This window comes from Myripristis murdjan, chromosome 11 (genome assembly GCF_902150065.1).
Source record: "Myripristis murdjan chromosome 11, fMyrMur1.1, whole genome shotgun sequence".
NCBI classification, from domain to species: domain Eukaryota; kingdom Metazoa; phylum Chordata; class Actinopteri; order Holocentriformes; family Holocentridae; genus Myripristis; species Myripristis murdjan.
The window spans coordinates 12,405,484-12,427,285 of NC_043990.1; the positions used below are offsets into that span (position 1 = coordinate 12,405,484).

Below are 21,802 nucleotides of genomic sequence, written 5' to 3' on the forward strand. Positions count from 1 at the left end.
CCAAGAAATTACAAGTCACCTTAAAATAAAGCGCACAGAACTAGGCCTATAATTAAAAAAATGGTCAAGCCACACACTTGCAGCTACAGTTGGACTTTATTCAATATTCTCTCGATTTTAAATGTATATATAAAATCAGCCTAACATACACATCAAATCAAAGATTACAGATTACAGATTACAGTACTTTTTAGCCACACATTTCAGAAAATACTGGTCATACTGCTCAACTGATGCGGCTCAATTTTGACACAAGTCTGACATTGCTTACTGACATAGCTTTGTCCTCAGCACACCATAAGGAAGTGAGGAAATAACATTTGTGAAGTAAAAAAAATATATATAAGTACATTTTCATTACAGCTTCAGGCACTGAAAAGCAATGCTGCGTTTTCATGGATGTGCCTGTGTCCAGTGTGAAATCTTAACACCACAACCTTTCCCGAGAGCAGTCAAACGTGACATCGGTATGCAGAGAAATCCAGTGAGACTGCACTTGGCAGATGGACTGTTTGTTATCATACACTAGCCTATAAAAATATACTCTATGATAAAAAAAAGACACATTCCGGGTGGTTGAACAAGTAAAAAAAGTACCTGAATATTTCTAAAAGGACATACAAAGTGACGAGAATTTACAGTGTTGAGTTGCAGAGAATTAAGTTCAAGTGTGGTCATTTGCTACTAGCAGAAATGGCCGTACAGGTTTGTTCTGGTTTAGCACAGTGAATTAGGTGTGACTGACTGACAGACGGTCATTACAGGGATTCTCTTGGATGCTGATTAATGGTCAGTTGCTAATTTCCTGCAAGATGTTTCGGGTTAATGTTAGGGAGTAGGCAAGCTGAGCCAACGGCAGCACTCAGCTACACATCACACCAGCAGAATAACTCCCATTCACTTCTTGTGGTTGTTAATGGCTTGGCGGTCAGTGGCGCAGTCACTGTGTGGCTCGGCAAAGAGCTGCATGTTGCTGTTAAGCTGGACACAGAGGTAGGCTAAATCCTGTTTGTCTAGTGAGTGTGCCAGGGCCAGGTAGGCCGACAGAGTCCCTGCCAGCAGGAGCCGGTCCAGGGACAGGGCCGGGAGGAGCCACAGCACCACCGCCAGCTCCAGGCACACCGGGTGACGCAAGTGGGAGTAGAGACGCTCCGCCTGGGGGGACTTGTGTGACAGGGGGTCGCCCAAACCAAGACACTCGTAATACACCTGGGACACAAGGAGGGACAGGAGATGGGGAGGGAGGCCAACAGACAGAGAAATGCAGATTAGCAGTGCATTTATTAAGCAGCAAGCAATGAGTATATCTATTTTAAGGCTGCTCAGAATCATAGTCACAGATAAAATGGCCCCTGATATGCATAATTTGATTATTTTAAAATGTTATTTGCTGTTTTGTCATGAAATGAGGAAATTAATCCTGATTCATAGCAATCTTGTAAAAAACAAAACAAAACAGAATTTCAAAACGGCATGGCATGACATTCAGAATCCTTCATATAATCATGCAATAACACTGACTAATTGTTGGGTGGCCAGAGTATGCACTCATCTACCAGCCCCATTCCTCATACACTGAAGGAGATTACTGTTTAGTCGATGCTTTTATCGAGAGACTGGAAGCACAGGGAGTATGCTGGGTATTGAAACCACACTTGTAGCATTAATGCTATTCAGCTGTATATCCATTCACACTGACGGTAATTTCATGCAGGGCAGGCTGCAACTGGATCACCTAACCAGGCTAATAACTCCACAGACTGCTGAATTAGCTAATGAACTATCTGGTGAATTAACTGAATAACTTGATCCTCTTGAAGTTTCTATCTGGGCCAGCGAGGTGGCTCCAGTCAAGTTGAGGTATTTATTCGTCAGATAAACATGATCCTGTGACTCAGTGAGTTCAATCTGACCCCATTACTGTCAGTGTTGGAGGTTAGTGAGTACGTGTAGCTACCCTATGTATTCTATACACAAAAAAGGTCTGAGAAAACATTCTGAGAATACACTGTACTGTAAAATGAAAACGACAAACTCTCAAGGCCAGTTTAATAATGACATGTCTATAAAATGTGGCAAAGAAGAAAATATGTGATTGTGTATCAACTTGAAATAAATTTCCTGAACTTGTTATTGCTATGAACTTATTTTCCATTTTTTGTTACCTGTGCCATTATATGTCAATATGTCAATACTGAAAGTAAGACGGCCACACTATTGAGATTGGGTCTTTGCCTCCATCAACAGAGTTAACCGAAGGTGAAACTGAATCATTTTTCATGCCAACTGGCCAAAGAGGGGTGTGGTGACGGGCATTGATAATTTTTGGTGAATATCCAACATGTGGAATTGGAAAATCTTGATAAATGCATAGTGGTGACGGAGGTATGCACTTCATATCTTGCAAATCGAGTGCAGCGGAGGATGTATTTCCTAAGGAAGCTAAAGCAAACAAGACTGCCATCCGAAATCCTCACTACATTCTACAGGAGCATTGTTGAAAATGTCCTGACCCGCTGCATCATCTGGTATCGGAGCTGTAATAGCAGCCGATTGCAAGACCCTGCAGAGAAAAGTGAGGACAGTGGAGATAATCACCCCCCTGAACCCCCAGCCCTCACTCAGGACATTTATCAGGAGAGATGTCTGCAGAAAGCTAACAGCACTGTGAGGGACTTCTCTCACCCCTCCCACAGACTGTTTACCACTCTGCCCTCTGGGAGGCGACATAAGAGCATTAAAGCCAAAACCACCAGGATGTGCAATAGCTTCTTCGTCCAGGTTGTTAAGCAGCTGAACACTCTGTGCCATTCTCCTTTGCAAATAACAACTTCCACCAGACACACAGCGCAATAGCTCACTACTGCAGACACTTTATAAAGGCCATGGACGCTGCAGCCGGATATGTTTTTAATGCACTTTTTAAACCTTTTTTACTTGAATGTTTTGGTGATATTTATTTTTGTGTTTGTGAAAAGTGATGTCAGTTCCTTGGCAGATTCATCCTACGAGAAAGTGAATCTGAAATCTGAATCTACTACGTTTCCTCTCATTTCTGAAAGTGATTACAGTTTTGATGAGTTAATGTCTTGGTTTGCATTACTGACCAAAATGATATTGTTCTGTCACAGTGACTGATCCAAGGTAGGTTTATAAATAACAGCCCACATTTGGCCTACCTGCTTGATGCCCAGCAGCTCTGGGTAATCAAAGATCATGAGGATGCTGCAGATGATCGCCCAGCACAGGAAGTGCAGAGTGAAGCAGAGCAGAGGGAACCAGATGCTCCACGGTGCATGACGCACTGACCACAGACAGGGGGCGCCAGTGACAGGCTGCCAGTATCGCATCAAGATCTAGAAAAAAAAAAATCACTGGGTAATGAGTACATTGTGGTTACAGGAATTAAGACAATATTACAGTACATGCATCCTTGCATCTGAAAAAGTGAATAATATAAAATTTGAGAAAGTAAAACAGACAGTCACCCCTGTTCTGACATTTAACTAAATTAACACAATGACAACTGGTGAATGAACAAGGTAATATAAAACAAACTAATTTATTGGTTATTTATATAGTTACCCAGAATTAAATTGTAACTTAAATTATTTGCTCATTGAAAAAAGGTCAGCATATAATATACTTTGTGTGTGTGTGTGTGTGTGTTTTGCTGTACCTGGAGTGCCAGTGCAGTAGTGAAGCAGTATGCTGTCCTGTTCAGGACTCCCAGCACTGACTTGCAGGCCTGTTTGACCGGCGGCCAGGCCAGCAAACTGTGCTGCACGGTGAAGAGAGCAAGCAGCCCCAGATCCACAGCTATAGATCTGAGCACAGAGCTGTCCTGCAGGGCCACTGACCATGGTATAGAGTCTAAAGCGTGTGCAAAGAGGGCCAAGTCACTTAACGGCATAATTATCAGTTGCATTTGTTGTCTGAATATCAGCTCAGCATTAAAAAATTGGTTGCTAGAAAAACTTTTGAGTGTGTAAATCTCGGTGTTTGCAGCATACATTTGGGTCAGGCATTAATGAATTTTATGTTGACTGACAGTTTATTCCAGTGTCCTGCATTCTTAATGGTGTCCAGCTCTAACAGGTTGTTAAGAGACTATTTACCATTAAGTCATTCTGAAAAGAAATGTTAACAAACAGATATTGGGCAAGCATCTAGCATAGTACATGCACCAGCCATACACATAACCCATTACAAACTTAGCTCCCATAATTCAAACATAGATCCATTCTGGTTCAGCAAGTATTACACTTTCTTTTCATCATCATCATTTCAGAAAACACTGAATGAACAATCTAACATCCTCCACGCTGAATACGGACTTTCTTGCAGTTTGCCTTCTGGTGGTTCTGACAGCTTTTAGAGTGCCAAAATGTAAACTCCCCTACATCATTACAAAAACTTTTTTTTTTTTTTTTCATATTCCACTGAGATCCTGAAATGCCTCTATACAAAGACCATTAAATTGTCACAAAGAACTTATGATACAAAAGGATGTACACTGAAATGTGCAATATTCTGGTTTTGTTAGTTCAAACCACCAAACGATTAAAAACCGTAAAATTTCTGTATTTAATCTCCACGGCACTTAATAACACCCTGTGCAGTATTCTGTGTTGAATGTATGAATTTTAGCACTTCACTGTATAAAGGTATTTGTATATTATGGATGATGCCGCTAAGTACGGCTGGACATGAATCTTTATGTGATGCAGTGACTTTGAGGCCAAGAAACAAAATCCTCAAGTAACTCTGATATGGTGATACATGCAGAAAATACTATATATTCATCTATGTATCTATGGCTTAGTGATATGGATGTAATGACACAGTCCATGCATTCACAACACATTGTTCACGGATTATCTTGAAAAATACCTATTCAGTGCTCCAGTTTCATCTCAGGAAAAAAAGATGTTTCGCCCAACGTGGGGCTCGAACCCACGACCCTGAGATTAAGAGTCTCATGCTCTACCGACTGAGCTAGCCGGGCGGTGGAAGCTTCGGCTTTATTCTCGCGATATCAACAATCCCAACGTGAATCACCCGATATTTACAATTGTGTCGCGCGATGCATAAACCCTCCCGTGTCCTCAGCTCAATTAACGCCACGGGAATAACATGCGTGTCATTTCCCACTTTAAACCTTGGTAACTTTAACGTTATGAAACACTTTTTTCGAAACAAAAGTGTGGGGTGTAATTAATAGCTTGCAACATCGTAACAGCCAGCTGAGATTCTGAAAACAGCCTCACTTTTACTGACACCACACTCCCACTGCAGTCGTGTCGGGAGCTTACCTTGACACAGCGTCGTCTCCCCCGTGATGTTGTGGTAAATGGCTCGAAACGAAAGGAAACGGATGAAGTCCGCGCCGGTTATGAAAACAAACGCAAAGTTGAGCAGAGTCACGGTGCAGAGAGCCGAGCCACGTACCGTGACTGACGCCATTTCAAAAAGCGTTTAACTAACTTCATTAGGCAACTTCCAAAGAGGTTTCTTCCGGGAGTGGGATGTGATGTAGTACCGGATATTAACACACGGTGTCGCTGCTAGCCGGCATTGTGTGGGACAATGAGATCAGAGACATACCTGTTGCTCCTTGGGTCCTTCTGAGGGGGGCCCATCACATAATATGACTGTTGTGTTAAAAACTGCCACAGGCTCATTTAACCCTTATAAGGTATTCGGGCCTGTGCGACCCGTTTTCACAAACAACAAACATATGTATTGTTTATATTGCTTGCATTTGGGATGAAGTAAAAATCTGCTGAGTATTTTAACAAAAAAAGGTTTGATTATGTTGAATTAAAAGCCCCAATTTGCAATGGGTCCACCAGATCCAGCAGGACTCCCTGTGTAACAAAAAAACGAATACCATATAAGGGTTAAGGCATTAAATCATATATATTGTCATATTTATTGACTAAAAGATTCTCAAATGGACACTCCTGTCATTTGCATAGGGGTCCTTGACATGAAAACGTTGACAAAAAAAGACAAAAAGTTAATACATAGGACATACATAATAGAATTCTGGAGGGTCTTCAGAAAAAAGAGAATTTTATTGAATTAGATGGTTATTTCATTAATTGTAAATTTGTTCAGTGTGAGAAAAGATGACTATTTTGATCACTTTTATTTCCCACAGGTAGTATAGACAGACACCATCATCTCAGATTGAGATCTACTTGGTTTGAACAGGTTGGGGAACCACTGAAATATAGTATACCGTATAAATTAGTAATCACTGGCTGAAATCCCCTATAGTCACCCTGTTACTTAATCTAGTAGGTGTCTTTTGTTTGTCAGGTATTACTGCACATGAATCATCGACATGTATCACAGTTGGTCATTGAGGTCACTATTGCAAAAAATACATGATTCTCTGGCCTATTCAACTTTATTTGAGAAAATAAAATTACACAAAACGAATCATCAACTCAAAAATCAGAGTTTATTTTACATTTATAAAACAAATACAACACAAAACAAGCTAAAATGACCCGTGTTCCCGCTCCTGGTCTCAAGTGAGGTTCACCGCACTGTCATAGCACTCCACATGGTAATTTCTGTGAAATGATACCACTCGAATGGACTCTGTGGACCCCTGAAATAATGAAGTGAGAGCGTTATGATCATTTACTGGAAAGCCTGTTTTGTGAAAAAAACAATTATTTTTTTATCAAAGAACACAACCCATTAATTTATATTTCATTGTTTTAACTGATTCATGTTCACCTCAGATGGCAAAATGGGCATTCTGCAAGCGGCACACCTGGGCGCCTGGACCCTGAAACCAACACAAAGTCTCAGCAAAACCTAAAAGAAACTCAACAGTAAAGTCCTTCTGGGTGTGACTGCTCTCTGTGTGTTGCCAGGGTGTGGTTTGAAATAGTTTCAGGAATGTGATTAAAAGGGTTTAGCCCACTGTATCGGTGTCAGACCAGAACAAGAAACTCACTTGTGGTAGTCGCTGACACAGTAAACCTTGTTGTCTGTGCCGACAGTGAAGGGCAGGCCCTCCAGGCTCTCCCTGCAGACGACACAACGGAAGCAGGATGGGTGGTAGGACTTCCCGAGAGCCTGTAGAACCTGGCGGCACACATGACACCAATGAGATCACACACTACTTATATGCACATAAATGAAGATACACATGCATGCACACTCACAAACACACACATAAACTTGTACTCACCATGTCCGTGATTAAATATCCACAGCCGTTACAAACCTCTGGGGATGGATGGACTCCTGAATACTGAAGAGGAAGGATTCACTCATCACGTCATATTTCAGATATATTTTTAGAGATATATTTTTAAAGTGAGATAATATTTTTTCCCCCATTTTTCTGGCTTTTTATTATTATTATTATTATTTTAAATCTCATTATAGCCCACTGCACAGCTGAGCAATGTATGTTTGTTGAATATACTTACCAAAAAGTCATCCTCACAAAAGATTCTTCCTGAAATAGTGTAAAATGACTCGCCACTCAGCTTTTTATCTACAAAAAATCACATAATGTAAAAGGCAAACGTGGCATAAACCTCTTAAATAATGCCATATAGATAACATGTAATAATTGCTGATTCACTTCAGAGATCAAAGCTATTACAGCACATTGATTATTATGACATGTGAGTGGATAGATGATTTAAAAAAACAAACAAAAAAAAAAACAGGTGCATCCTGCTGAAGAATACAAAACTACTCACTGCAAAGACAGCAGGTGAAACAAGTGTCGTGGAACAGATTCCCCATGGCCTGGCAGGCTCTCCCTGCACCGTACACCGCTTTCCTGCATCTTGCACAGCTTCCTGAAAACACACCACACACACACAATATACACTGCAGAGTTATTCACCCGCACAAACACTACTTATGTGTTCGATCTGTTTTCAGCAGCACAACTGACTGATTACTGTGAAACCTTTGTGAAACCAGACTCTGTTCACAAATGCATATTGTGCACACTGACGACACAACACACTAATGATCTGTCTTGAACTGAGGAGAGTGTCAGAACAGATTATCAATTAAAAAAAAACCCCAAAAAAACTACATGCCATTGTAGATATTTCTTATTTCTGCCTTACCAAAGTAGAGATGAGCCCTAGAATTGGTGTCCATCTTCCACTTTCCCCAGTTACTTCTGCCCTCTGGAGCCTATAGTGTGACTGTCTGAGGGTCTAATTTTATGTGTGTGGCAGACAGCTGTAAGCAGAGCCACTGTCTGGGTTTATGTGTGTTGCATGCACTGCTTGTGGTCTTTCCCAGGGTAGTGAGCCTTCAGCCCCCATGACTCCTCCAAGACGTCTGGGGTGAGACCAGACAGCTGGTATCTCTTACTAACTACGCACTATTTAGGCACTATTGGTGTTCTGTTGGTGCTGGGACTGCATTACAGGGACAGCCAGCTACTAGTTCACATTTCTTATTAAACTGGCTATTTTCATCACCCTGGGGTGTGAATTACATCACTAAATGAGAATCTGTAGTTCTAACTATGCTGAGAGAAGCCTGTCTGATGAAATCCCCTGATTTCAGCAGCCAGTTTGTATGGGGCAGGAAGATTGTTGAACATGCTGTTCTTCTTGGATTATTAAAATTTCCAAGGAGCACCCAGCACTCATTCAAATATTAACAAACTGGAATTGAGCTCATCTGAACTGTTACATAATGGCAGAATGATACTAAAATAAAAGTATAAAAAAGCAGGGATGATCCAGTAAAATCATGACTTTAATTTCAAATTCTCTCTGCCCGATGTTTGAAAAGGCACTGTCATTCAACTTGGGCCAAACCCACAGCCATGGAGAATAGGTAACACCCACGCAGCCCAGCCACATCATATCACAGAGGAAAATTCCTCCAAACATGCCTCATTTTATGACATTTATTGAATTTCAGCAATGCTTATGCACTAGTAGATGATAAAGACAGAGCATGTGAGAGACACTAAATAAAAAGGGAAGTTTATAAGCCTGGTTGACAATTCCATTAAATCTCTTGGGCTTGGATCCTGTTTAAGGCGTGGGTGGGCAACACGACAGCAGATCTGCTTCATCTCAGTGAGATTTTGTCCCAGGGTGAGAATAAATCTACTCAATAGGAAACTAGGGTTGAAAAGGCCAAAGAGCTTTTGAATTTGAGTGTTGCAGACGATGAAACGTGACAAATTGGATGTCTGATGTGCATGGCAGACAGTGATTCATGCCTGATTGACCATAAACTGACTAAAACTAGGATTGGCATCTTACCTCACAGAGGTAAGAGGAACCCAACCGCAGCCTTTGCAGACTCTTTTCTTTTCTTACACTGTACACAGCAACAAGTGGCGCTCGTATATGTTAATGCAGCCAATATTGTATCAGTTCTTGTGCAGAAAGGAGTCAAAGCTTGATTTTTTAGACAGACAGACAGACAGATAGATAGATAGATAGATAGATAGATAGATTTACTTTATTGATCCCAAACTGGGAAATTCTTAGAGAGTTTTAGAGAGAGATTTTAACAAGTCTAGGGTAGCTGCTAAACCATTTTTGCATGGGCAAAAATAAGAACTATTACAATCTAGATACATTAATAAATGCAAATAATGCACCATTATATCAAAATATGAACGAGTTCTTTGAAACCAGTTCACCTGCTCTATTAAAGAGAGTTATAAATGAAGTTAAATAAAGCAGAGATGAGAGCTCAGCTTTTATTAGTAATCATGTTCTTAGAAGATTTACTGTATGCCTGCCTGGGAGAAAATGTGAGTTTAAGCCCAGAGACATTTTGTTTGTTTGTTTGTTTGTTTGTTTTGCTACATTACATTACCATGGCTTTGTGCACTGCAGGCTCCCACCTGCCACATTGAGCACTGCTGCCCTCCTGTGGACTGTTTAGACCTCAACATTTTATAATAATCAATGACCTAGAATCAGACTGAGCCAAATTACTATTTCAAATCTGTCCTGACATTTGTTTTAACCTCTATATGGAGCGAAGTGGCTGGAGGTCACTGCATCAAAACAACACAGATAGTGTAAAAATCTAAATACCTAATGAAAGTAGCCTAACTAAACTCAACATCTTTTATCTTTTAATTGTATTGTGTTCATTTTTAATTCTTGTTCAAATTAGTCTGTGCATTTAACATTTGAATATAACAGCTGTGTTCTTTTCCTTATCCATTCATTGTTCACCATTTGATTTGATGCTCACATTTCTATGCGGGCTGTTTTGAGAAACACCTTTTAATTCCATGAAATTAACATTATAATGCTACTACTACTACTCCTGCTACGACTACGACTACTACAATTACTTCTGCTACTACTACTATGATGCTAACTACTACAACTACAATAGAAGAAGAAGAAGAATGAGAAGGAGGAAGAGGAGAATAAAAAGACAGAGGAAGGTGAGGAACTGACTCAAATCCTTTCTTCTAATTGATTTAACCTTTTGGCAATCGTTTCACTGGTCGGTGTTGCAGATACTATGTGGCCTGAGCTAACCTACACTGTGTCCAAATTGTTACGAACACAGACAGCTCAGAGTTGGATTAGATGGTTAGATTAGAGGTGCTTATCTATCTCTAATAACTCTAACAGGCCCTGGAACAGAAACAACAACTATGAAACTCCGGGCGGGGAAACAGGGAATGGGAGAGAGGAGCACACTGGGGTCGCTGGGAGGAGAAAGAGAAAGCCTTGTTACTCCTCCCTGTTCTGGGGAGGGGGTAACATGTGAGGGGAGGAGATCCAGACAGCTGTTGATACTTCACTGAGGTCCCTTGTTAGGAGACACACAAGCACCAAACAGGCTGTCACATGCTGTCGGACTGGTTTAGCCAAAAATCAGATTGTTGCAGTTGTTAGTGCTTATGCGGTTTGTGTGTGTGTGTGTGTGTGTGTGTGTGTGAGAGAGAGAGAGAGAGAGAGAGAGAGAGTGAGAGAGCGCATGTGTGCATTCCTTATGAACACCTCAACGCCTAATAAGCACAAAAAGATGAGGAAAATACTCCGAAAGTGAGCCAATTTGACTGGTTCTCACTTGTTCACCTTGTCCTTTGGGGTTAGTTCTTGGGTTTAGGATTAAGATTGGGCCTATAGTTTGGGTTAACATTAGGTTTAAGCTCAAATTAATGCTACTTCCGGGTGTTTCATTTGGAGTTTAGTTTATATTTAAGATTTGGGTTAGTTAAATGTTGAGTGAAGAGGGCTCAGGTTAATGTTAGTGGGTTGAGGATGATTATAGTAGGTGAACATCCTCTTAAATTGACTGTAGTAATATGCATATGTATGTGTGTGTGTGTGTGTGTGTGTGTGTGTGTGTGTGTTGCAGCTCAGTGGTCTTGCCCTCAGGGGTTGAGTGTGATCAGGAATGCATGCGTCAGGAGGCATGTGGAGGCAGGAGGAAGCTGCAGCACCACTGGGAGTATTATTCACACCAAACGCCTGCTATTACACATCAGGCATACACAACTAGTCACATTATGATGATTTTTTTTTTTTTTTTTTTTTTTTTTTTTAATGCATCTGACCAGACAAGTCTCACTGGTTTGTAGATGAAAACATACTTTTCCAGCTAATCTGTCACCAGAAATAGTGCAACACAAGAGTCAGTGGCACTCACAGTGACCTTATTGCTGTATCTGGTGCTCTTATCAGGAATATCACTACAGCACCCCTGCAGGGATAGTGAGGATTACAACAGCTTATTTACATAGAGGAAAGAAAAGGTGACTAGAGTCAGAGTGGGTGACATTTCTCATTTTTGTAATGTTTGACCAAAACAAAACAAAACAAAACAAAAAACTTTATTACAGCCTATACACTGAGAATTTTCTCTATCGACTGCATCCACGCCCTTCCTCTGCCTCATTTTGGGGTTGCCGAGCACGATGCCAGCCATCCTTGGCATGTTTGAATGTTTATAAATAGGGCATCCTTTGTGCCAACAAGGGAAGTCACATAAGGCCCACTACCCCCAATAGACTATCTACCAGCTCTAGCTCTGCGTTTCGGCTCAAGGGCACAACGGCAGGAGCCGATCCTCGCCCGTCAAGTTTAGACAGGTAACCGTAACCTACCTGCGGTCCACGCCCATCCGCTGCACACAGGTAACGCAATATCGATCAGGAAGTTGCAGGGCTGTCACCGCCATCGCCGATGTCGTGCGGATTTATGATTTTAAAAAATGCAGATCTGAGAAGAAAGCGGGATTATTTTGTTGTGTTTTGTTTTTAACCTGCTTGTATTTTCCCCCCACCTTTATTAGTGACGATGCGGCTCTGTGCGACCTGCTCCGTGGCGCACCTGGGGTTGTTTTTGTCGCTCCTCAGCTTGTCAGGTGAGAAAATCATGTCTTTTGTCAGCGAGCAACATGTTGCCTTGCTTTTGAGCATGTAGGAGTTTTGTACCAGTTTGGTTCACATGAATGTCTTGTAGTGATTTTGAGCACAGTTTTGAAAATGTATACTCATATAGGATATAGGCTGCTGTTGCCTACTTAAAATACTTTTTGCGTCATTTACGTAAGTGCAAGTCTGACTGTTTTAAGGGACAGCCTACGTAATAATTAGTACATGGCTTTCATTTTGAGGCCAAGCCCTGTGTCAGAGGTATATGGGACATTTAGGCAATATTATATGATGATGATTTGGTAATAATGAAATGAAGGGCTGGATTACAAGTTCAATACCTCTGTGTTGAGTAAAATGCCGCTCTCTGAGTTGTAATCCTCCATTTTCAAATCGTTACCACACATTTATGGTGCTGTTAGTCATGAAATCATCATGGCTTCATTAATGATTGACTAGCAATCTGTTGGACTATGAATCAGGAGGGCATTTTACCAAGCAAAAGCAGATTTCCAGTAGATTTGAGCTGTTCTTTCTTCCTCATTGACCCCCACTGTTTTTGGAGAAGTCATCAACAACTATTCATATGCTGTTCCTTCCACATTTAAGAGTTATGTGTGCAAGTTAACCCTGTGAACAGTATCTTTACAGCTGCAGGGTTTCTCAGTTTTGCACCTGATGACACACCATGACACACCCGTTGGTCACAACAAGTCCCTGTAGGAAGGCTTTTGACAGCCCTGCAGTCCATATTCTGTGTAAATGTAGTGATATTTTTCTGTGTAGGTTTCAAGTCCTTGCAAGTTTTGTTGGGGTGAGCATTCCCTGCTTTTCATTGGTTGTGTGTGAACCTCCAGGGCAGCTTACCTCACACACATCTTCCTTACAATGTTAGGGTTAAACAAATTTTTGTTCAGGCTTTACATTGTTGCAGCAAAAAATAGCATTGTTACTATGATAAAGTCTCCAAAGAGAAAACATGAGGTTTTCAGCAACTATCCTAACTGGGACAAAAACAGGGACAGATGTGGAAGCCAAACTAAAATCATGCCCTTACACCGCTGCTGCATAAAATCACAAAGGACACAGTGACAAGCAACAAAATCTAAGCCTTGTAATAGGATGAGCCCACATGTGTGCAGCCCCCACACTTCTCAGAGGGAGAAGTACAGGGACTGTCACTACAGGAGGGTCAAATATCACTTAGACAGCAGCTTGTCTTGTTATTAAAACAGGGGGGTTGCTCACCTTGAGAGTCCTCCTACGTACTTGGCGCTTACATGACTCATGATATTTAGATTTCAATGAATTTGCTTCAGTCTGCCACCAGAGCACACAGCGACAGGTGTGCCTGGCACCACTCTGTTTGCTTAAGCATCAGTGGCAAACAGTGTCACCCGTGTATGCATATTCTTACTAGATTAACATCGTTAAAACAGCTGAAGTGTTGATACAGTAGCTGAAGTCAATCTTGAATGAGGTCGGACTCTGCTCTGCTCTGTGTGGGGTCCTGTGACTCCTTCTGCTGCTCTGTTGATTTGAATATCATAGCCAAAATTATCTAATTTCATGAGACTTTCATGACTACTGTTGCTCGTAAGAATTCGTGTTTATGCAATAGCCACTGACTTGAGTTCAAACACAGGAATGGGTCTAAGCATGCTTTTGCTCATATTCAAGCAGCAGTCAAAACAAGATATATTTGGCAATGGCAAGTGCTTTCACACATTATGCATTTCTATGTTTCAAAAGGCTTTACCATATATTCTGCTACTGGCAACTGCTTCCCATTTGTAAATGCTGATCTGTGTCCTCAGATTGTTTACAGGTGACGGTCCAACCAGACAAGGGTTCAGCGGTGACAGTGTCCACTGACCTGCCTGCGGATCAGTGTGCTGTGTGCACAGTCAGTGGTGTGAATGACACCCAGACCTCCTGCCACTCCTCTCTATCTTTGGTACCTGAGGAAGAGGTCACGCTGCTGTTCAACTGCTCCCAGCCTCTTGAACAGGCGTACAATGTCCGTATTACCAGGAGCATTGGTGAGTTTTGAGATGCATGAAACTGCTTGTTCTTGTTTTTGTTTTCAAATACACTATGGCTGAGGATAAAAAAAAATGTTCTTCAAAGGGTGAAATTAATTTATGATAAATAGAAGAGGACACTTTTTGGCAAACAGCACCAACTTTTTCAGTTTTCTTTTTCAGTTTTCAGTTCAAATGCTCTAGACTGATGCAATTGGAAGGATGTCAGAGATTCTTTAATGAGAGGAGTTCACCAAGATCAAGCTCAGTTGTAAAGAGTTTGTCTGCAATTGCTGGAATTGCCTGTAAAAAAAAAAAAAAAAAAAAAAGACAACTAAAATGTTGGCCCCTCAAACAACATCAAATTTTACATTTTTTTAAATTAAACATAATGGATCTATATGTGTATACATTGAGAAGAAATGAATTCCCGTGGTGGGGGAACTTTAAAAAAAAGTTAAAATTACATTGTAGTGTGTCTCACAGCCATGCAGTCTATTTGCAGATTTTAATTAAATCCAGTCTTGAATTGTAAAACCGGTTTGGGTATCTTTTCCTGTCTCTGTGATGCAGAATGCAAGACGGATTCCTGCAACCCAACAATGGGAGAGGCTCAAACCTCCTTCCTAACAGAGTTCAGGAGAACCTTCGTCTGGGACATAAAGGCGCCTGAAAAGACAGTCGTGGTTCTGAACATCCTAGGAGATGGACTCAACGAGATGTCACAGCCAGAGTCATGCCTTGATGGATGGATGTACTCCGTGGCCCACCCGAAACCCAATAACAAGGTCCAAACTCAAGCCTACTGCCGAGGTGGTTCTGTGACCCACTTAGACCTGATCAATGGAGCTACTGTGTCTCTGCAAGTTGAACCAAAGGCAGAAGTGGTTTCCGTGCTTTTCCAAGCCTCAGCCAAGCCACTGGGTAAGGGAATATAATTTAATAAGGACTCTTCTTTGACAAGGAAGCCCATATTTGGTGCATACTGTTAACATCACTGCTTTCATCTCACAGAGTTTTCAACCTCTATTTTTCTCACCCCTCCAGTGGGCCGAACCATGGATATAAGTATTGAATCTGGGACGACTGTGGTAATCACCAGAAACCCAGAGGAACCTGAATGCAACGTGTGCTCTGCTGATGGTCCAGATCCCACCTGCCACGCCACAGAACTGACGCTGACTAAAAGCCAAAACACCTCGCTGGAGTTCAGTTGCCCTAAGCCTCAGGATGTGTTTAGTGTGTACATCAAAAAGAAAATAGGTGAGGACAGTGGAAGTGATAGCCTAAAGGCAAAATGGACGTGTGGATTTCGTTCACCTGAACAACTTGTCAAAACTGTTTACCTGAAAGCTTGAATAAGACAGCAGAATATTTGGAGTAAACATCTTTGCTTCTCAACTAAGCCATTTATAATGTTGGTAATATGTAAATCTCCTTAAGACACTCCAGAGAAGAATGTCTATACATATGCCTGAAATTCAAACGTTTCTCATTTTTCTTTACCCAGAATGCACCAAGGATTCCTGCAACCCTGCTACAGGAGCAGTTCAGCCCGACCTCTTCAAGGACTTCAGAAGAACCCTAACATGGGACATGAGTGTACCACAAAAGACAGTGTTGTCTTTGGACTTTCCTGGTGATGGACTGAAGGAGATATCTGGACCAGACAAATGTCAAGATGGCTATCATTACTCACTGAGCACAACTAATAGTCAAGGAGAGGTCAAAAGTAAAGCATACTGCAAGGGTGGACTTGTGTCTCATCTGGATCTGCTTGGAAAGACCACAATGACTGTACAAGTCCCAAAGGAAGGAGAATTGGATTCAACTGCGTTCACTGTTAAAGCAGCACCAAGAAGTAAGGGCCATTTGCTCTTTCACATTTCCTTTCTCACCAGAGAACCAGGACTGTTTGTTTTACAAAAAATATATATATATCTTTTTAATCTTTTAAAATGACACAAAATAGCTTTTTTGGCTTAACGTTTGTTAAATTTACCTGACATCATCCTGCTGGTATTCCTAGGCGAATTGGACTATACGTTGATTGAAGCCATATTTTTTTTACCCAGCTGGCAAGACAATGAACTCAAAAGAATTGTAACCCTTGATGTTTTGAATAATTTGTCAGTGTAATGTTAGATATAGCCTGTCATGGATGTCATGTCATCATACCAAGTAATGACCTGAATTTCATTTGAGGTTTCATCAGGCTGAGAAATCTTGCTTGCTGTAATGCCCTCTGATAAATGTCTTGCTGTGCTGTCTTACTCTTCAGAGAGCAGAATGATGTCCGTGACTCCTGACCCTGACACCATCGTCACCATCAGCAGGCCTACAGCCGAGCCAGATTGCACCATGTGTGTTGACAAGGAGCCCAATCAGAAATGCAGTCCAACATATTTTCAGCTGAGAGATGCCCGTAACACTTCAGTGGAGTTTAGCTGTCCTCAGCCTCAGGAGCTCTTCAGTGTGGAGATAAACAGAGAAATTGGTATGATGACGCTCTAAGTATTGTCTGTTGTCATGTCTTTTTTTTTTCATCTCTTCAAGATGATTTCAGGGGAACAGACTTTCTTAGCTTTGATAATTACTTATAGTAAATGAGTACTTGATAGGTTTTGCAGACTGATTCATGTTTCCTCTTTTGGCTTGTTTTTGTGCCCTAACAATACTGTTGATTGGATGCCCTGCCAACACAAACCTCAATCCAGAAACTAAATCACTTTGCTTAAATGGTCTTCTATCTCCACCTTTTTCAGACTGCACAGAGACCTCCTGTGCTGGTGACATTGTTCAGGCTGAGTCCTCCCTGTTCCCAGACTTCAACAGGACCTTCAGCTGGGATCTGAAGGTTCCCGCCACTCGGGCCTTCCGACTGGACTTTCCCGAACCAGGAATGCGACAGATTCCCAAAGGGGAGAACTGTCCGGACGAGCACACCTACACCATTGTGACCTATCTGCGCAGTGGGCCAGCAATCATTGGCAAGTACTGCAAAGGCGGCACTGTGACGACCATTCAGGTGCGCTACAAGGGCCGTATGTTGCTTAACGTGCCAGGCGACAGGAAGTTGGAACCTTTGGATTTCAAACTCAGTGTCGGGCCGGAGACAGACAGTAAGTGTTGTTCAGTTATTTTGGAGAGATTATCAAGGAAAATGAGCTCCTGTGAACAGTTTTCTCTTTCAGGTATTTCTACAGATGCCTAGAATTACTATAAGTGTTCTTTTGCATTTCCAATGAACCTCGATGACCTCCTTTGCATCACTCTCTCCATCTCCTGGCAGTGCTGGCCATCGTGAAAGTTAAGCTTCCACGAGGCGTATCAGAGACGGACTTTGTCACAGCCAACTATCCCGACAGTTTCCCTGATGACCAGCAGATGATGTGGAACTTCATCGTGCCCGGCATGCACAACTACACGGTGCGTTTTCGAGATCACACCGCTCCCGAATGCCTCAATAAGGAAGTGATGGTGAAGTACGAGAAAGAAGACAAGAAGGTGACCCAACTGACCCTGACGGACCCTCAGCCGGAGCACGGGCAGGGCAACGTCAACATGTCGCTGTTCAACTGTGAGACCAACAAGACACTACAGGGACTCACTCTGGCCTTCACAGTATCTGTGATGAGGAGTGGGCATCCAGGTATGTGGAGCAGCTCTCACTGACACCTCTTTTTTCATTTGATAACCATTTATGCATTCCATTCATTTTTTTTTTTAACAGAATCAAACCAGGCTTATTTATTATTCTTAAGACAGATAGCCTGAAACTTGTGGAAATTTAAGAAATTTAATTGAGTGACTTCAAAGTTTTGTTGTTTTAGATATGCCAGCTGTTTGTTTAGATCTTTTCATGTCAAAAATTGGTAGAGGACCATTATTGCTTGTCTATACCCAGCTTGAGAAGCAGGTATTCAAAAAAAGGGCATATATTCAGTACAGGCAGCAACATTTTCTGTGGATGTAAACGTAAGTCAAGGTAACTGCATTAGTAATTCAGATTCCCGTTTTTATCACTTAAGAATTATCTCGGTGTTGTATTTCATTCTCAGTTCTGTGCACAGTGGATCTAACCAAAAAGCAAGGAGTTTCCCTGCAGCTAGAGAAAGTGGGCGCTGATCCCTACTGTGAGATGAGCATCGACTCTGTTGTTAAACAGAAGATTAATGTTGCCATGGGAACTAAAGCAAGCCTCTCCTTCCTTGACTGTCCAAATGAAGATGTACGTCTGACTGCCAGTAAAGATATTGGTAAGACTTTTTGCATCATGCCAAGTCAAAGACATTAATTTCACCGAATAACGTTGAAACACTAAGATCTGTTTGCATTGGTATTATATGTATTAGGCATTCCAGCCTGAATGTGCACTTCATTGGAGAATGTCCATTGCCTTTGAAATCAATATAACCTCTCATGTCCTTGTGTGCCTTTTAATAACAGAGTGCCTAAATTTGAACTCATGCTCTGTGAGTGGGACTCTGCTCACTGTCCCCAAGCTGGATTCCTGCCTCCCGATGCCCCTCCATAGTTTCACCTGGCTCCTGAGCATCCCCGAGCATGGCACAGTGGATCTGGAGTCCCCCACAGGGTCTCTCCGACAGTCCCTGCCTGGCCAGGAGTGCAACGGGTCTGTTTCCTTGCACGTGGCTGAGAGTGATGGGTTTTCCATTGGAGATTTCTGCTCTAAAGGAATCATCCGCAAAGTCCAGGTGCACGCCAATGTTTCTGTCACAGCTACAGGCATAGACTTCGCCAAGAAAAGAGGGCCCTTTCTCAATGTCTCCTTCAGTGAAGAGATTTCAGGTACCACCTTGATATTTTATCTTTACTGTATATGAGGTTATTAAAGGAAATTTCAGCTTGATCTCTGATCCATACTGTTGAAAAAAAACAACAGCTATTGATGATTTGCATTGTGTTTATTCACCCATGACTTTGTCTGGTGGTGTTTTGTTTCTCTATTTTTTTTTTTTTTATTCCCATGAGCTGTCCAAGTGTTAAGGTATCTCAAATGCAGTTTGAGATACCTTAACACTGTTACTAAACTCAAATGAGTTTAGTAACAGAAAAAGGTTTCAGCTATTGAAAACAAAAGCGCCAAACAATGTTTTTTGGTGTCAGTTCCTTAGAACCAAAGAGCAAGGGTTTCCTTTTAAACACACCATTTTGTGCTGATATTTACAAGGAAAGTCCATTGTAGAAGTGGCAGACATTCCAGTACCAGAGAAGATAATCAGTAGTAACACAGCTCTCACTTTTTCTCAACTGTAAAACCTCTTACTCCCCTGCTCATTTTTGGAAAGTGTTGGAAATCACTGATCAAAGGACAGGTAGATGATGTAGGTTTAGAGAGTGTATGCTAAAAAGGCATACCACAAAATTTCATTACAAAGTAACTCCTGTAATACCCTGTACACCAGATTTATGATGTGTAACAGTGTAAGAGTATGCTCACAAGAGGGCACTATGGTACCACGAACAGTGGAGACTTTTTTTAAATTTGCAGACCAGTGGTGATTACTCACACACAACACACTGATCCATAATATTATTTGAATCCTTTTCAGATCGCATTATTTACAGGGTCACTCCTAAGATGTCTGATCCGGCATTACTGGCCACTCCCAACTGGCCTCAAGGTATGAAGCCTTCCACCACCGTTTCCTGGATTGTCACCCTGTCGAACCGATACCGGGCGGCCGTGCAGTTTCTCAACGTCAGCCAGCCCAAATGTGGCAAGAGCCACACGGGCATCAAGGTCCAGACGCTGGGGTCTAAGGAGGAGATGTTCAGCCGCAGGGAGGACGAGAAAAAAGAGGGCGAGTTAACCGTGCCAGAGAGCTTCTACCTCAACATGTCCAACTGTTTACCAGAAGAGGGACACTTTGGAGCAGTGACTAAAGTCGTTTTAGAGAAGAAGACTAGTAAGCAAACACCCCTCTGTGCACAAAATATCTTAAATACGTATTTCAGTATGATCAAAAAAGTATGTCTTCTAAGGTAAGCATATGATGAAGTGCCCCTTTTATTGTTATTTTTGCCTTTATAGATCTGCTAGCCATCGCCCTTGGAATTGCTGGAGCTCTTCTTTTTGTTCTCGCAGTGTTGGCTGTTGTATGCTACGTCACAAAGTGAGTATACATGTAACATCACCCATAACTGCAGTGTCTTGCTTCCTTGGACGGGATTGATTCTGTCATTATAGTAAATCTTTATCATAGTATCTGTTATGCCTGTCAGCGGCTGTTTCTCTCTGTTGTAGTGTACTAGTGAGATATATGTTGCTCCTCAAGTGGCCTTTGATGACTCCTATCTGTTATCGTTACGCTCACAGACAGCGTCTTTTGTATTGTGTGTTGTCTCCTTGCCTGAGTAATGGTGTCTTGTCTTCATTTGTCAAACAGGAAAAAGAAGAAAGGACAGATGAAAACAGAATCATCCATCTATATCACCAAAGGGAACATCTTCCGCCCGGGCGACAGGCACTTCTCCAAAGCGCGGTCTGACAATGACTCCCACGTCTACGCCTCAATAGACGAGACGATGGTGTACGGGCACCTGCTGCCTGACTCCAGCTATGCCGACAGCATGGAGGACCGTTTCAATGGAATGCAGGTGGACTCCTACCAGACTTTCACCGGGCCCAGCGACAGAGGACTCCCTGTCATAGTGGAGCCAGACGCAGACCCCGACAAGGACCAGTACAAGGCATTCCTGGAGCCCTCAGAGACCTTCATCCCGTCCCGACCCCGCACCCCCATCGACCGTCAGGACAGCCTCGGCTTCCAGGACCGCAGGATGGTGGACAATGAATTATACACGTTCAAGAGCACAGGGGAAATAAACACTATTCGCCTCTCGGGTGTAGACCTGGAACCAGAGCCACCGGTTGATGAATGAGGAATGACTCACAGTACTGTGACTGTGTGATGGACTGCTGTTACTCAAGTCTCACTGCAGCTCTCAGCATGGGGAACTGAGACTTAACTGTGCCTAAATTACACTCAGGGAATCTGGGTTCGGTCGGCTCGTGAATGTGATGTGGATGTTTGATGTCAGCCGGACAGTGGAGTGACAATGGAGTCATTTCTCAAGCTTCTACAATAGAGGCTTTGATCTTGTTAATACTTGATTTTATCTCATTTAATTAAATGTGTGTGACGTGGATTCATGAGCAAGGACACTGGGAAAAATATGCAAGTAGTTCTGCTCCTTTTTTTTTTTTAAGGTGTTTTTAAAAGTGGTTCTCATGTTGTTTATTATCGAGTATTTTTAAAGACCCAGATCACGTCATCTGTGTTTTTTTTTGTCTCTGTACATACAGTTTACCAGTTTTTACAATAAATTCTGTCAAACTTGGTTTGGTGGGGAAAAATGTTTACTCTGAGAT

General features: G+C 42.0%; 3 protein-coding genes and 1 non-coding gene across 4 annotated transcripts; 1 reads left to right on the forward strand and 3 right to left on the reverse strand.

Moving 5' to 3' along the window:
- Positions 1-58: 58 nt before the first annotated feature.
- nrm (nurim) lies at positions 59-5,518 on the reverse strand. The gene is made up of 4 exons (XM_030062920.1): positions 5,316-5,518; positions 3,680-3,873; positions 3,180-3,356; positions 59-1,209 (listed from the first exon to the last, which is right to left on the reverse strand). Exons 1-4 carry the CDS (start codon positions 5,464-5,466, stop codon positions 898-900), a joined length of 834 nt encoding a protein of 277 aa, XP_029918780.1. The 5' UTR covers positions 5,467-5,518; the 3' UTR covers positions 59-897.
- Positions 4,936-5,008, reverse strand: trnak-cuu (transfer RNA lysine (anticodon CUU)). Its single transcript has one exon. It is a non-coding gene; the product is annotated as a tRNA-Lys (tRNA).
- Positions 5,519-6,529: 1,011 nt separating the features above from the next.
- Positions 6,530-7,936, reverse strand: limd1b (LIM domains containing 1b). Its single transcript, XM_030064300.1, has 6 exons — positions 7,740-7,936; positions 7,461-7,528; positions 7,217-7,279; positions 6,980-7,110; positions 6,757-6,808; positions 6,530-6,625 (listed from the first exon to the last, which is right to left on the reverse strand). The coding sequence occupies exons 1-6, from the start codon at positions 7,783-7,785 to the stop codon at positions 6,542-6,544; spliced, it is 444 nt and encodes a 147-aa protein (XP_029920160.1). The 5' UTR covers positions 7,786-7,936; the 3' UTR covers positions 6,530-6,541.
- Positions 7,937-12,125: 4,189 nt separating this feature from the next.
- cdcp1b (CUB domain containing protein 1b) lies at positions 12,126-21,772 on the forward strand. Its single transcript, XM_030063595.1, has 14 exons — positions 12,126-12,139; positions 12,298-12,369; positions 14,197-14,421; positions 14,977-15,327; positions 15,451-15,666; positions 15,914-16,264; positions 16,685-16,900; positions 17,169-17,525; positions 17,696-18,055; positions 18,465-18,662; positions 18,853-19,215; positions 19,980-20,336; positions 20,462-20,543; positions 20,817-21,772. The coding sequence occupies exons 2-14, from the start codon at positions 12,303-12,305 to the stop codon at positions 21,310-21,312; spliced, it is 3,639 nt and encodes a 1,212-aa protein (XP_029919455.1). The 5' UTR covers positions 12,126-12,139; positions 12,298-12,302; the 3' UTR covers positions 21,313-21,772.
- Positions 21,773-21,802: the final 30 nt, after the last annotated feature.

Coding starts and splice junctions, on each gene's coding strand:
- limd1b (XM_030064300.1), bottom strand. CDS start 7,785: ATGGGGAATCTGTTCCACGACACTTGTTTCACCTGCTGTCTTTGCA. Junction 7,529..7,739: donor TTTCACCTGCTGTCTTTGCA/GTGAGTAGTTTT, acceptor GATTTTTTGTAG/ATAAAAAGCTGAGTGGCGAG. Junction 6,809..6,979: donor TGTGTCAGCGACTACCACAA/GTGAGTTTCTTG, acceptor TGTTGGTTTCAG/GGTCCAGGCGCCCAGGTGTG.
- cdcp1b (XM_030063595.1), top strand. CDS start 12,303: ATGCGGCTCTGTGCGACCTGCTCCGTGGCGCACCTGGGGTTGTTTTTG. Junction 16,901..17,168: donor GGAGATAAACAGAGAAATTG/GTATGATGACGC, acceptor CACCTTTTTCAG/ACTGCACAGAGACCTCCTGT. Junction 20,337..20,461: donor CGTTTTAGAGAAGAAGACTA/GTAAGCAAACAC, acceptor TTGCCTTTATAG/ATCTGCTAGCCATCGCCCTT.
- nrm (XM_030062920.1), bottom strand. CDS start 5,466: ATGGCGTCAGTCACGGTACGTGGCTCGGCTCTCTGCACCGTGACTCTG. Junction 3,874..5,315: donor GGAGACGACGCTGTGTCAAG/GTAAGCTCCCGA, acceptor CACACGCTTTAG/ACTCTATACCATGGTCAGTG. Junction 3,357..3,679: donor CTACTGCACTGGCACTCCAG/GTACAGCAAAAC, acceptor TTTTTTTTCTAG/ATCTTGATGCGATACTGGCA.